This window comes from Boleophthalmus pectinirostris, unplaced genomic scaffold, assembly GCF_026225935.1.
Source record: "Boleophthalmus pectinirostris isolate CB_2022bp ecotype Guang Dong unplaced genomic scaffold, ASM2622593v1 HiC_scaffold_22, whole genome shotgun sequence".
Taxonomy (NCBI): Eukaryota; Metazoa; Chordata; class Actinopteri; order Gobiiformes; family Gobiidae; genus Boleophthalmus; species Boleophthalmus pectinirostris.
The window spans coordinates 7,759,671-7,774,516 of NW_026571190.1; the positions used below are offsets into that span (position 1 = coordinate 7,759,671).

At 41.0% G+C, this 14,846-nt stretch overlaps 1 protein-coding gene and 1 pseudogene across 1 annotated transcript; one reads left to right on the top strand and one right to left on the bottom strand.

Annotated features, from left to right (window-relative positions):
• The first annotated feature begins 398 nt into the window (after window positions 1-398).
• Window positions 399-2,728, top strand: LOC129410305 (proline-rich protein 18). Its single transcript, XM_055158018.1, has 3 exons — window positions 399-516; window positions 837-1,035; window positions 2,452-2,728. The coding sequence occupies exons 1-3, from the start codon at window positions 399-401 to the stop codon at window positions 2,726-2,728; spliced, it is 594 nt and encodes a 197-aa protein (XP_055013993.1).
• Window positions 2,729-5,238: 2,510 nt separating this feature from the next.
• Window positions 5,239-13,628, bottom strand: LOC110158268 (prolactin regulatory element-binding protein-like; annotated as a pseudogene).
• Window positions 13,629-14,846: the final 1,218 nt, after the last annotated feature.

Consider the following 14,846-nt stretch of genomic DNA (forward strand, 5'->3'; position numbering starts at 1 on the left):
TAATTCAAGTTCTTTATTAATAAAATATAGATTTTCATAGGGGGGGTCAATATTCCATAATATAGGATTCTGACCCCGGGGTCACCTCACCACGAGGTCAACATCCTATACCACATTGGGACTGAATTGATCCAAATGATTCTAGTGAAGGTGTCTGGAGTTTAAAAAACACAGTGGAGCGCTTCCTTTATTACAACATGACATCAAAAGACTAGTTTACTCACATTCTTTTTCTCTGTGCTCCCAAGATGCCGTTCATGCCTCCGGTGTCCATAGCGCGCTCTGTCTCCGGTTTGACGGGGAAGGAGAGTGTTTCGTCAGCGTCCTCTGTGAACAGGCTGAGCAGAGAGGAGAGGGGTGGCTCGGTCAAGGAGAGGATCACCATCAACCTGAAGAACATGGGGAAGATGGAGCAGAGGAGGAGCGGGGGAGCGGGCAAAGGAGGTGCGGAGGGCAGGAGGAGGGACAAGACCAAAGGGACCAAACCAGCAGACAACGGCAACGCCACAAGGCCAGGTGAGAGGTTGTTTTGGGTGAATATAGCATTTTCATAACAACGTCCAGTAGTTTCATCAGTGGGATACATGCTGGTTGTGTTGTGATAGCGCTCTGAAGGGGGAGTGACTTAGCGCGGAGAGTGAATGGATGTAATGTATGTTAAGTTGTTGTTTTCGTCAAATATAGCATTTTCAAAACAATAAAAAGCAACATGGTCAGAGGCGTCGCTACCATTAGGCAAAAGTAGGCTACGTGTTTGATGAGGACTCAACATTATAACACAGAGAATAAAATGGTGTAATATGGGCTCATTAAACATGCACTTGTGTTGTCCCCAGCTGTACCGATCACTCCCTCCCAGGGCAGTGTGAAGGCTGTGAGGTCCAGGCTCAAGGGTCAGACAGAAGAAGAGGAGGAGGAGGAGGCCCACTTCACCCTGACCCTCACCCCAGAGGCAGTGCTCCTTTTGCAGAGGAGGAGCACCCAGAAGCCTACCAGATCCTGCTGCGGAGGAGTGACCGAGGCCAGGCCAAACGGGTGAGCGGCTATGTTAGGTCTCGGTTCCTGTATGCACAGAGAAAAGATGTTGACTTGATATCAGCTGTAAGCCAGTTAAACAGCAACTTCTCAGCTTTCTTTCACCTCGGTTTTAAGGCTACTGTCCAATTGAATTACATTTTTTCACCTGTAGCGATTGGATAGATAGAAAATTTACTTACAGAACCAGAGAGGATGTAGTTAGTGATATTGATTTATTTTTTTCCCACAAACTCTCATTTGAACTAGAAAAGCAGTCAGAGAGCGCAGACCTCCGCCAAGGACTACCCCCATTTTTTATATAAATTGCGATAAAATCAATCTTCTGGATCAGATCCGGATCAGCCTTTGGAATATGAAAGAGGATCCCATTGTCCATCCCTGAGTCAAATTTCATGGGGTTTGGTCAATAATTAACCGAGATATTGAGAAACAAAATTTTTGGCCCCATTTACCACAATGTTAACTAAAATTTCAAAGTGATCCAGAATCCAGGATTTCTTCCGGATGACTCCCAAAATGAAATCAGTTCTTCCTTTTCACATTTCCAACAAATCCTGAAAATTTCATCAAAATCGGTCCATAACTTTTTGAGTTATGTTGCTAAAAGACAAACAAACAAACAAACAGACAAACACCGGCAAAAACATAACCTCCTTGGCGGAGGTAATAAGGTACCTATTTACCGCAGGTACTATAGGTGGTACCTGGACTTGGACCCGAGTCAGACTTGAGTCACTATCACTATTTTTAGGATATGAGACTTGACTGGATACAGTGGACTAAGACTTGGGACTTGACTCGGACTTGAGACCTGTGACTTGAGAAAACTTGATACTTAGAAAATACTTTTCTCTTTACAGTTGATAAATGTGGCGTTTAATTTTACAGGAACAAACTGGAACATGCCCCTCCCACTTCTCTGTTTGTTACTTTGGATGTAACTGAAGTACTGTGATGTGTCATCAAATGTACTACAGTAATATACAGTACAATACAGTAAAACAGGGAACTACACAGAACATGATCCTTCCATTTCAGTGCAGACTACATGACAGTTATTTAGCACTCTTAAATCTTAATTCTTTCTATTCTGACCATAATGATTCACACATTTTACATTTTATTTACATGTACATAACAATTTTCTATAATTAGACACTCGTTTGACAATTTTATTATTACCCACCAACCCAAACTGGGCGTGTCCAAAGGTTTATATTTTGAAAATCTGGTCATCCTAAGAGTAGTGCTTTTAGTTAGCTTCAACCCCAGGGAATGTTCATGACATTAGCTGCAAAGTATCAATAACCACCACCTATGGGTGACATCACACTTCCTTAGTCCACTTCTTTTTACAGTCTATGCTCTGAATGCTAATATAAACTTCTAAAAATGTAAAATCTTCTATCACAGACGGCAAAAGCGCCCCCCACCCGCCCAGAGCAGACTCAGCCCAAAGAGGGGCGTAGAGGAGCCAGACATAGACCTGCGCTCCATCCTCAAGATCTCCCTGCTCAACGACCGGCACAAGTACGACGACGTGGAGTATGAGGAGGAGCAGTACGGCCTGGACCAGAGGGTGGCGCTCAAGTGCACCGAGTGGCTGAGGGGTCTGGAGTGTCCCCTCACTGGAGCGGGGACCACAGCGGGGGGAGTGGGTGTGTGGAAGGGCAGTGCCAAGAACTGTTGAAAGGGACAGATATCATGGACTATAGGCTCTATTCATGTTTTGTGACGTAAGCGTGAATAGAGCCTATTTCAGTGTTGTTTTTGATTGTGTTTATTGAATCGTGTTCATTTTTTTTTTTTTTTTTACTTAAGTTACAATGACAGTCCGGAATTTTGGACATAGGACCTCATTTCCTAGTGAGCCAGAGTGTTGGAGATGTGTGGAGACACTTTAAAAAAATATTCCATCCAGTCCTTGTATTTGCAGAGGTCACTGGTGCTAGGTCTAGGTCTTACCCACTCCACAAAACACCCGAAACAAATCTATTATTACACCAGACTGTCCATGTAAATATCTGTGTTGACAGAATAATGTTTGAAATAAAACTAACCTTACACCGCATGAATCGTCGCATGTTGACTATTTTCTCATATCTCATATCAGTCCGCCGCAGCCGAACTTTCTATCAGGAAGTTAAACTCACTGCTGCTGCTCAGACATAAATCCTTCAAATGCAAGGTTGGCTTTACTTCTAAAATTATTTTATCAACACAGATATTTACATCAAGTCTTGCGTAATAATAGATTTTCTTTGGGTGTTTTGTGGAGTGGGTAAGACTGTTTTTAGTGGCAGGATAACTATGGCCATTGACATGCACTAGCCTAGCACCAGTGACCTCTGCAAATACAAGGACTGGATGGAATATTTGAAAAAGTGTCTCCACACGTCTCCAACACTCTGGCTCACTAGGAAATGAGGTCCTATTATTATATTACATGATTTTCTGATCTATGTTATAATGTTTTTCCTCATCGCAAACTTAGCTGAAATTGTGTTTTGTTTCATTCATGCATGTTCAACACCAAATCCTGCAAATTGAATTAGTAGATGGTCACATTTTTATAAAGCACTTTTCCACCTTCATGGCACTCGAAGCACTTTACGTCAAGGAAACACTCACCCATTCATACACCAATGTACGCAGACACTGGGGGAGAGATGGGTTAAGTGTCTTGCCCAAGGACACAACGGCAGCATTCATCTGTGGGAGCTGGAATCACACCAGCCACACTGTGGGTCAGTGGATCGCAGTGGACTGCTCAACCAATGATGTTTATGTCAAGAGCGAGATTCGAATGGCCAACTTTCACATCAGTGGATATACACTTTACCAACTGGGCTACTGTCTACCAGTTCAGGCTTCTTGTGATGTCATGCACCAATACAGGAAGTGCTCTGTTGTGTTTTTAAACTCCATACACCTTCACTAGAATTATCTGAATAACTTCAGAGAGAATGAGATTAATTCGATTAATTAATTACAGATCATAATTAATTAATCTCTCAATTTTTTTTTATCGCATGACAGCACTAATATATATATGTATGTATATGTCATGATGGCCAGAAATTGGTCCTAGTGAAGGCCCAGGGTCCAGGTCCACGGTTCACTGCCAAATACAAAGGTGACTGTAGAACTGCACACCAGAAACTAAAACTTTAGCCTGTACCGACATGTGTCAGTGCAGCAGCCAGTGCCAGAATGATGATGATTCCCAAGCCGTGTTGTTGCATAGACTGTATAAAAGAAGTGGACTAAGTGAGTGTGACCCACAGAGTTCAGCACCGCTCAAATGAAGCTTGAGATGTTCACTGTTACAGGAGCAAATCTGGAGCCAGACTCTATATTATGAATAGGATTTTTTTGACGGACAAACTAGCAAAAAAACAAAAACAAATTCAGGATCATGTAGAGCGGGTTCATATAAACATTTTAAGACCAAAATGTCGAGGTTCACAGCAGCAGGTACAGAGAGAGGAGCCACAAGGTCCTAAAGTAAGTCAGAGCCAGAGTCAGAAGGAGCCAGAAGAGCCTCCTGGAGAACTTTCTATTTGGCACATGGTGGCTACAGCGTTAGATCTGTCCACTCATATATACAGTCTATGGTTTTATGAAAGTGATGATGATAATGAAGGAGAGAGGATAAAAACTCCTCATACGACCAATAAAGTTTGATTCTTTTATCCGACGTTTGCCTCCTGAAGTCTCGCTCGTGTTCACTCCTTCCTTCCTTCTGTGGTTTTCTTCGGGATGTCACTTGATTAAAAGGTGAAAAATGGAGGCTTGAGGAGAGGAATCGATGAGGAGGAAGCGAGGAAAGAGAAATGAGACACGGCCATAGTCCCTCCGGCGTGCCCTGGGTCTTCATCTTCCTGCTGGGACGTCCAGTAGGAATCAAGAACAGATGTCAGAGCCTTCTAAGCTGACTCATCTTGACGTTGAGGAGCATTTTCATCAGCTGTTTGTTAATTTATGTATTCTATCGTGTCTTTGTGCATGGTTTATTCAGGTTTAGTCATTATAACGTGACGCCAAATTGACTAAAACTACTAAAATTAAGCGAAAAACCCAGAATTCAAGCCATTTAAGCGGATCGTTCCTTTTCCCAGTGGTGTGAGATGTCTGTGCTGTTTTTATATACGTGTATTTTCTTTAAGAGGATTTCAAGTCTTTCAGTTGGACGGAGGATCAGAGGAACCTGGGAAACAGGTTCTGAAGGAGCAGAATCACCATCACGTCCATCAGACCACAGGAGACCAGCACCAGTCACACCAGACACGACCCTGAAACAAACACACGGTCACGGTTCAGTCAGTTAGAGCAAGTAAAAACATTTGTGCAAAGTTTATGGCATGTTTCCAACCAAAAATGTTCTCACTGAAAATGTAATAATGCAAAATATTTTCTTATCTGTATGTAACTATGTATGTGTCTTATCTGTTTTTACGCAGGTATCTTATATTTTTTCTACGGACAGGTGTTGAAAACTAGAAAACACTCAAAGAAACGCATCTAGATTGTATAATGCAATTGTGATGTCCTTAATTAACATAAAAAATAAAAAAAATAAAAAAGTACTTGATACTACACGTAACTCTATGGTGGAATGGTAAGCAGTTACCATGGAGACAGAAACCAAACCAAACCACTGCTGGCACTGTTTTAGGACATCCCCAACCTCTGATAACCCCAGCACAAACAAATTAAAATTAATTGAAAGATATAGATTTTTTTTTTTTCATGCACATAATTTTATACTTTTGGCATTTAAGGGGTTCAAATTTCAAAACATTACGTATTATTTGGTATTAGGGCTGCTCGATTATGGGAAAAATAATTATCAGGATTATTTTGGTCAATACTGAAATTGTGGTTATTCAAATGATTATTTTTTAGTTACATGATGCATTTATTCAGCATTTCTCTCCCTCAAACAAAACAACAACACCATTTTGTTATTGATCATTTACGCAAAAACTGTCAAATTGAAAATAAATATAGGCTACAAATATGAACCTCAGAGCAGTTTTGCAATGTATAAAACAAATAAATATAAAATATACATTGAACATGAAATAAGGCTCAGAAAACCATAAATGTATCAAAAATAAACAATATATCTATGTAGCTGTTCTACAAAAAATAAAATAAATATACTTATTTATATAAAAAATATCCCAAAATAAACTTTGTTCAATTTTATCGTTTCAGCTCAATTATATGAGTTTGGAGATCGTTTGACACACAAATTGAAATTGTGATCAAAATTCGATTAATTGCACAGACTTATTTGGTGTGTATGATTAAGGCAGAAGTAAATGAAGATATTGATATAAAAAAGTTGAACACAAATCTGTACTGCATAAAAATATTGTGGTATTCTTGGTGTACATGTTAATCACGAAGAATGACAGTTGTGATTATTTTAACACGACGGTTAAACATGTTTTGATCAAATATCTAGTTTCGATATTAGTTTTTATAAAGATTATAACTCTTCAGCCAAACTGTACTGAAAACTCACTGCGGTTGCTGAGCGTGTGCACTTGGCAGCGGCTGTCCACGGCCACACTCATCATGGCCGCCTTGTGGTTCCCCCTCAGCTGTCTTCCCCGGGGCGAGTCTGGCAGGAAGGCCAAGTCTGTGACCACAATCCCATGAGACTCCTGAATATAATACAGCTTCTACAGAAAGAGCAGAGGGGGCAACAACAGACAAGAGGGTTAAACAAGTTCAAGGTCAAAAACTGATCTAAGAACAAAAAAAAGTGACCAGATAAGATTGTGACGAGTCATGGCAGATGGTATTGGAATTTGTACGAGGTCATATTTTTCTTATTTTATGTCTTTTAAACTACCAGTAAGTTTTTTTCATTCATGTTTATTCTTTATTCCCATGATTATTTCCACTGTAGATTCACGCTGAAGGCATTAAAACAATGAACAAACACAAATAGAATGTATTACAAAATTTTACTCAAAATAACTCAAAACATGTTTCTGATTTTTTTAAATAGCCACCCTTCGCTTTGATCACTGTTTTGAACACATGGCATTTCACTTGCAAAATGTCAAAACAATATACAAAACAAAATAATTGTAGTGACTGTAGAAAAGACAATTAACAACAATAAGTTTACCCGTTTGTATTAAATATTATAAGCCTATAGAATATTGTGATGCCCAAAATCTTGCAATAAAACCTTTACATATTTAAAATACAGATGTGGTTAGAGAATTGTTACCTGTAGAGAAAAGGTGATGTAAATAGCAACAGATCCAGTCACTGTCCCCAAACCCAGAAACGTCCCAGAGTCACTGAAACAAAGATTAGCTGTGGTTATTATTATTGTTTATCATGTTTTATTCACACAGTCGGGTACGAGTCACTACACAAATACTACACTGCCCCTGTAGCCGGGCAAGCCAAGACTCTTCCTATTCTGTTCATAGAATCTAGACTAGACTAAACAACTTGGGAAAATATCCAATTGCGATTAGAGGAATTGACAAAAAGGCTGAAATATGAACTGACAAAATAATACAAGAATCACATTTCTGGACATGTTTGTACAAGTCTAAACTACAGGGTTAGCAGAGTATTTTGTTGTTTGTTGTCTGTAGAAGAAATTATGGTAGTTCAAAAATAACAGCTTTTGTGATTTGCTTATTGGGTCCATCAAATTGCAATTTTGTTTGGATTAATTAATCACCTTGCCCGAAACTGTGCCAAAACAAACATGGGGACTAATGTGCAATGAGTATGGATGGGACAAGACCTCGTGCCACAACATCTCGCAAGTGAAAATTGGCACAATATTGTGCATGGGCAAAACTATTTTATTTTTTCCCTCATGTGTTCACATTTGGATTGGACAAAAAGGGGTTCCAAAAAGCAATGCTACAAAGACAGCAATTGTATTTAATAAAATGAATGAAAAATTGTGAGTCCTGAAGTCCCCAAGTCATGAACTGAGCTGCACAGTTTTTCAGTAACAAATTATGCCAAATCTCATCTTGTGGAACCAATCTCATATCTTGACTTTTCTTGTGGAAATTGTTTCTTGTCCCACCCCTAGTAATGGACAAACGTTTGAACAACACTGCAGGAGAGGGTTCCTACTTTTGAATCACAAGAATCACAGTAAAAAGGTGTTTGGTTTGTTTGATTTACTAAGAAGTCCAAGTCCTGCCCCTGAAGCCAAATCAGACATATGTTTTTAAAATTACCTAACGGCGAGCGTGGAGATGACCTCTGAGCCACAGGGGGCAGTAAGCATGGGCAGGAAACTCTTGCCGTCCCATTTGGTGATGAAGCAGGGTGGGGGCTTTCTGTCGCGTTTGTGAGGGATCTGCACCGTGTAGAGACGCAGAGCCTCCTTCTGGTCCTCCACTGCACCAAACCTGGAACACAGATAAAAACGTATCAGAAATGTGTCCAAATTCACATGGGGGACAGAGAGATTGTGTTGAGCTCAGAAAGTAACACCTGTGTAGAGTTACTAGTTCTGTGTGTCGCTGAGTGTGTCATTCTAAGAAAACTCATGTGACCGATGCATCTACTGTGTCCTGTGGTGCGGCTCGTGTCGGGAGCTGAAGCAGCTCATGTAGCACAAGTCACGAGGCTCAAGTCTTGTGAGTGTCTCTTCATCAGCTCAGAACCACAAAAGAAAAGAGGATAGGCCTATTCTTCTGTGTGGGATGTTTTAATCAATCCCAAGAGGAGCTCACTGCTGAATCAATGTATTATTTTACTATCTTTTCCATCACTATTCACCTCGTCATCGCCTACTGTGTTTTACAAAAGGCTGTCATTTGCTTTAATGACATAAGACTGTGTTACCTTCTTGGACAGTTTTTTCCATTTGTTGGATATCAGAGCATATCTAGCACAAATTAAGCCTAATTTCCGCTGGCATGCCAAGATTTTCCACAATGCACCTTGAAAAATAGTGGGCATTGGTGTTCACTAGAGCGACCAATAACGACCACAATGCAACAATGGGAGAGTCGGAAAAACAACAGCGTACAGCAACAGGTCATTAACTGGACACACCACTAGTGAATGAATCAGATAGAATCTCTTTTTTATCACACTGTTGATCCTGATTATGAATACAACACTCTTAAATAAACCGTTATGGTGTAACGTTTACCTCAGCTTGAGCTATTAAAAGATAATAAGATCAAATTTCTACATCTCTTGAGCTTCAGCGTGACAAAAATGTGCGTCTGATATGATCATTATTTATGACAGGGAAAAAAAAAAAAAAAAGTTTAGCACACTTTTTTTCTCACCCAGACGCCAGAGTGTGGTCTAAAGCGTGTGGGTCTATGTAGTGAATGAGGCGTTAGGGTATAGGGGGGCATTCAGAACCGCCCTAGTTTAGATCTGGTGTCTGGTGTAGTCTCAGTACTGGTTAGTCCATACCTGCAGCCCATGTAGCGGTAGGTCTTTTCCCCGGTCCCAGGTCTGGTGTGGTGCCACTTTAGGCTCATGGCGAGTTGGTCTCCGCTCCACACGCTGCAGCTGAAGTCTCTTCCCACAGTCACCAGCTGAACACACATAACCACATTTAAACAACGCTGATTTCATGTAAACATCGTGGCCGCTTGGTAAAGTTAAAGTGCGTTGATTAGAAAATTACAATTATTAACTAGATGTCTACAAACATATTCTGAAATACATGGGATTGTTGTATTAGATTTCAGTTTTCTCTCAGATGTGGTGCTCCTAGAAAGCTTTTAAACACGTTTCAAAACCCTCAATATTGTGGAGAAAAATTTGCTTTGCCACTTAAAAGTATATTATATTGTGCCAGCATGGTTCTCTGTAATTTAACCTGCCCTTCACACAGCCGAGGTTAAACATAAGCACCAATCTTCAGGTGTTCAGCTACTGTCTTGGGTCTCCTGGATAATTTGTCTGCTGCCTTGCCCACTGACACAACAACTGTATATGTTAGGACAAAGTTTGAACCATTTCCTCAAGTTTCTAATACAACAGTGACATTGCAGAGGAGAGGGGCAGATGGAGCAGAAGATGCAGAGGAGAGGGTCAGATGGAGCAGAAAAATGCAGAGGAGAGGGGCAGATGGAGCAGAGGATGCAGAGGAGAGGGGCAGATGGAGCAGAAGATGCAGAGGAGGCAGATGGAGCAGAGGATGCAGAGGAGAGGGCAGATGGAGCAGAGGAGCAGGAGAGGGGCAGATGGAGCAGAAGATGCAGAGGAGAGGGTCAGATGGAGCAGAAGATGCAGAGGAGAGGGGCAGATGGAGCAGAAGATGCAGAGGAGAGGGGCAGATGGAGCAGAAGATGCAGAGGAGAGGGTCAGATGGAGCAGAAGATGCAGAGGAGAGGGGCAGATGGAGCAGAGGATGCAGAGGAGAGGGGCAGATGGAGCAGAGGATGCACAGGAGAGGGGTAGATGGAGCAGAAGTCTTTACCTCCCAGACTCGTACGTGTCTGTCAGTGCCTCCGGTCAGCAGCAGGCTTCGGTCTGGACTGAACCGGACGACCTTCTGCAGAGGGTCCTGAGGGTTCTCGTCGGACTGGACCTCACCCAGACCCTGCACCTGGATCTGAGCCGTCTCGTCCTTCAGCTCCGTGCAGTCTCCAGAGTCCGGCACAGGTTTATTCCCTTTACCTGCTCTCCTCCGGGGGGCGCTCTGCTGACTGCTGTCATCTGCTGAAGAGACCGAGTGCACACAAGTTACTCTACTAGTCCTGGGTTTGATTCCTCAGTTTTAAGTCCTCAGTTTTAAGTCGTCAGTTTTAAGTCCTCAGTTTTAAGTCCTGGGTTTGAGTCCTCGGATTTAAGTCCTCGGTTTTAAGTCCTCGGTTCGAGTCCCGGGTTTGAGTAGGTCCTGAGTTTAGTCCTGGGTTTAAGCCCTAGGTTTAAATCCTTAGTTTAAGTCCTGGGTTTACATCTTGGGTTTAAATCCTAAATTTAAATCCTGGGTTTAAGTGAGTCCTGGGTTTGAGTCCTTGGCTTGAGTCCTGGGTTTGAGTCCTGGGTTTGAGTCCTGGGTTTGAGTCCTAGGTTTAAGTCCTGAGTTTAAGTGAGTCCTGGGTTTGAGTCCTGGGTTTAAGTCCTGAGTTTAAGTGAGTCCTGGGTTTGAGTCCTGTGTTTAAGCCTTAGGTTTAAATCCTTAGTTTAAGTCCTGGGTTTACATCCTGGGTTTAAATACTAAGTTTAAATCCTAAATTTAAGTCTTGGGTTTAAGTCCTGGATTTAAGTCCTGAGTTTAAGTGAGTCCTGGGTTTGAGTCCTGGGTTTGAGTCCTGAGTTTAAGTGAGTCCTGGGTTTGAGTCCTGGGTTTGAGTCCTGGGTTTGAGTCCTGGGTTTAAGTCCTGAGTTTAAGTGAGTCCTGGGTTTGAGTCCTGGGTTTAAGCCCTAGGTTTTAATCCTTAGTTTAAGTCCTGGGTTTACATCCTGGGTTTAAATCCTAAGTTTAAATCATAAATTTAAGTCCTGGGTTTAAGTCCTGGGTTTAAGTCCTGAGTTTAAGTGAGTCCTGGGTTTGAGTCCTGGGTTTGAGTGAAAGTTTGAGTGAAAGCTGCCACAGTTTGTACGAATTATCAGGTGTCGAAATTTGATGGTGAGCCCCAAAAACAAACCCGTAATTTGCCTTGTTGCCACGGCAACACTGTTTGACCTTTTAAAAAGCTTTTAACAACTTTTAATGTCCCATTCGTCTAGATGATACAGAATGATTCTGGTGAGTCTGGGTCAAATGCCCAAGGACGAGTTCGTTCAAATACGAGGACAGGAAATTGCGTCATCGGCGCTGAGTCTCGCAATCAGTCCAATATGGCGGGCTTCCTGTTGGTTGCCTAGCAACCACGTAATATACTTTTTTGTTCCTATTCCCATGATGCATCTGTGTACCAAATTTGGTTTGGCTATGCAAAACTTTTTATTGGGCTGTCCTATTGGCGAGGTCAGATGTTTGGCCTGTTGCCATGGCAACACGATAAAAAAACAGTGTGGGGGTATCTTTGACTTTTTTGATCGAGACCATGTCACAAATGTATGTACCAAATTTTATCAATCAAAGTAAAATTTTGCTGTTCAATGCAATTTCCCTAGGGGGCGCTATTGTGTCCACTTGAGATTTTCCTTTATAATTCTGTTCAGGGTCGGGGTGTCCACCAACGATTAAAGTTTGAGTGAAATTGGCCAAAGTTTGTGCGAATTATCACTCGTCGAAATTTGGTGGCGAGCTGCAAAAAAGAACGCGAAATTTGCACCGTTGCCACGGCAACACTGTTTAACCTTTAAAAAAGCTTTTAACAACTTTTAATGTCCCACTTGTCTAGATGATACAGAATGATTCTGGTGAGTCTGGGTCAAATGCCCTAGGACGAGTTCGTTCAAATGCGAGGACAGGAAATTGCGGCTTTGGCGCCGACTCGCTTGATCGGTCCAATATGGCCGACTTCTTGTTGGTTGCCTAGCAACCGCGTAATATATTTTTTTGTTTGGAACGACCAGACCTATCCACCACCCGAATTTCGTTTGTCTACGACAAAGTTGACAAGTAGCGAGTAGGCCCCCCTACCCCCTACCGCGGGCTGCACTGACAGATGAAGCTGCAGATTCACAACAACAGATTATTAACGCAGCTTACATCCCAAAACTCAATTTTTGATGCAGTTTACATCCCAAAACTCTATTTCCAGCAGCTGTGAATCAATGAGTCTAAGTGGATCTGTTAATACGAGTACACGTGCACATACGGTGTTTTTTTCGTTCAACCGCTATTTATCGAATACTCAATGCGGCCCAGCCTCACTCAGACTTTATCTAATGTGGCCCCCAGGTAATTTGAGTTTGAGACCCCTGGTGTAGAGAGACATTCAGCCTTCCACCATGTTCTAATTGTGTTTGTACATTCAGTTAATCTCATTTTGACCTGTAAAATTAGATAATTCTAATTTAGGAGAATTTAAAGTCATAGTATGCATCTTTTCACTCTCTATAGTCTGGTTCAAGTCCCTTATGTTTGAAGCAGAACGTAGAAGGAACTGGCTGATCAGAGTATGGAATAAAACATATCTATCTCCATGGAGAATGTTCCCAAGTATTGTTTTAACCTGGTTTTATTTTTAACTTGCCAGCAGAGGGCATCAAAATCCAAACATTCAAATAGAAAGTAAACTGCACAACACCGTGTTAGAATATACAGCATTTATTGTTATAAAATCTGACATACAAATACAGGCACAGGTATCCAAACATATAAAAAAATACCCTATTGAACTTTAGTATACGTATGTACTTCATGTAATTATAAATAGCGCTGAAGGATTAGTAAAACGCAGACAAAAAGTCAAATATTGCGATGATATACACTGCAGTCATGCTGTGCTGATCCACATGGTCAAACAGCACAAGACTTTCCCATAAGCGTGGCGGCTCATGTGTCAATCTGGGCCATTATCTTAAGGAGCTTTGAGGTTCTTAAACATTGTGTTGACAGTGCAGAGTGAGGAGCACACACCTCCTCAGCACTGAGCAGCTTACCCACCCAAGAGCACGTGTGGAACCAGCCTGCAGGTCAGAAGGTCAGACATGGACCACCCAAATCTTCACAAAGATTATTTTAAAAAGATATATAATATACAAAGTTAAAGGCCCTACTCTGATTTTTCCATGTATCTGAGCAAAATGTGTCTTGCTCCAGTACAGATTTATTGTATAAGCAGCTCCTGAGGTCAAAATGTTGTATGAATCTTGTTATAAAGAGTTTTATTATACACTAGTCATGAAGTGTACATTAGCTTTACCATTATGGCAAAACTCCGCATTGGCCTCTCAGAGTTGTGAAAAGCATTTATCAGGTCATGCTGGTGAATAATTAGGAGGTTCAGAATGCCAAACCTCCTTGCCAGATCTCAGAAGCTAAATGCTTATTGGTGGTGAAATTAATTTTGCACGGAATTGTAAAGCGACTTTGAGAGAGAGAGGTGTATAACGCCACTGCATTTTTATTATGCACTGGTTAAGTGAGGAATAACCACTGCAACATGTTTAAAATTAAATAGTTTTGTTTTTCACCTTTTTAAGACAGTTGAATCAGGTACAGCTCTTTTAACAGTGATAGTAGTTTCCAGTAAGCGATTAGTATTTGACCATATACAATAATATCTTTGTACATTCAAAAGTGAAGTCTATGCTTTAGGGATGTAACAATAACCAAAATATCGTGATATCATATCGTCAAAGTTCTGGCAATAATATCGTGGACCATCACAGTATTTCAAATGACAAGTCTCTTTGCTTAAATTAAGAGTTATGGTGCAGCAGTAGCTAAAAAAAAGAGGGAACTGCATAGACTGTGATCCTTTGCTCCATTTCAGTGTAAACTACATGAAGAAATAACAGTTTTAAGCACTTTTAAGTCTTAGTTCTTTGGATGAAGTCTTGTAAAGGCATTTTAAGAGGAAAAAGTAGCATCTTCAATTTTGTTAACCTCCAAAAAATATTGCAATAAATACTGTACGATGAGAAGTATGTCATGAAAATATCGTACCAAAAGATTTGGATATCGCTACATCCCTAATCATGAGCCTCCCCACCATATCTTGAGCTTTCCAAGGATAGCTCAATAAATATTGTACCATGAGGTTTGTACAGTGACGGTATCGTATCGTGAGACTTGGATATGGTTACACCCCTACTGTCCATACATTTCTAAACTATAACTTAAAACGACAAGAGTTTAGCAGTATGAACACATACTTGATTATTTTAAATAAATAGAACAAAACAAACATAAAGAGTGAGTGTTT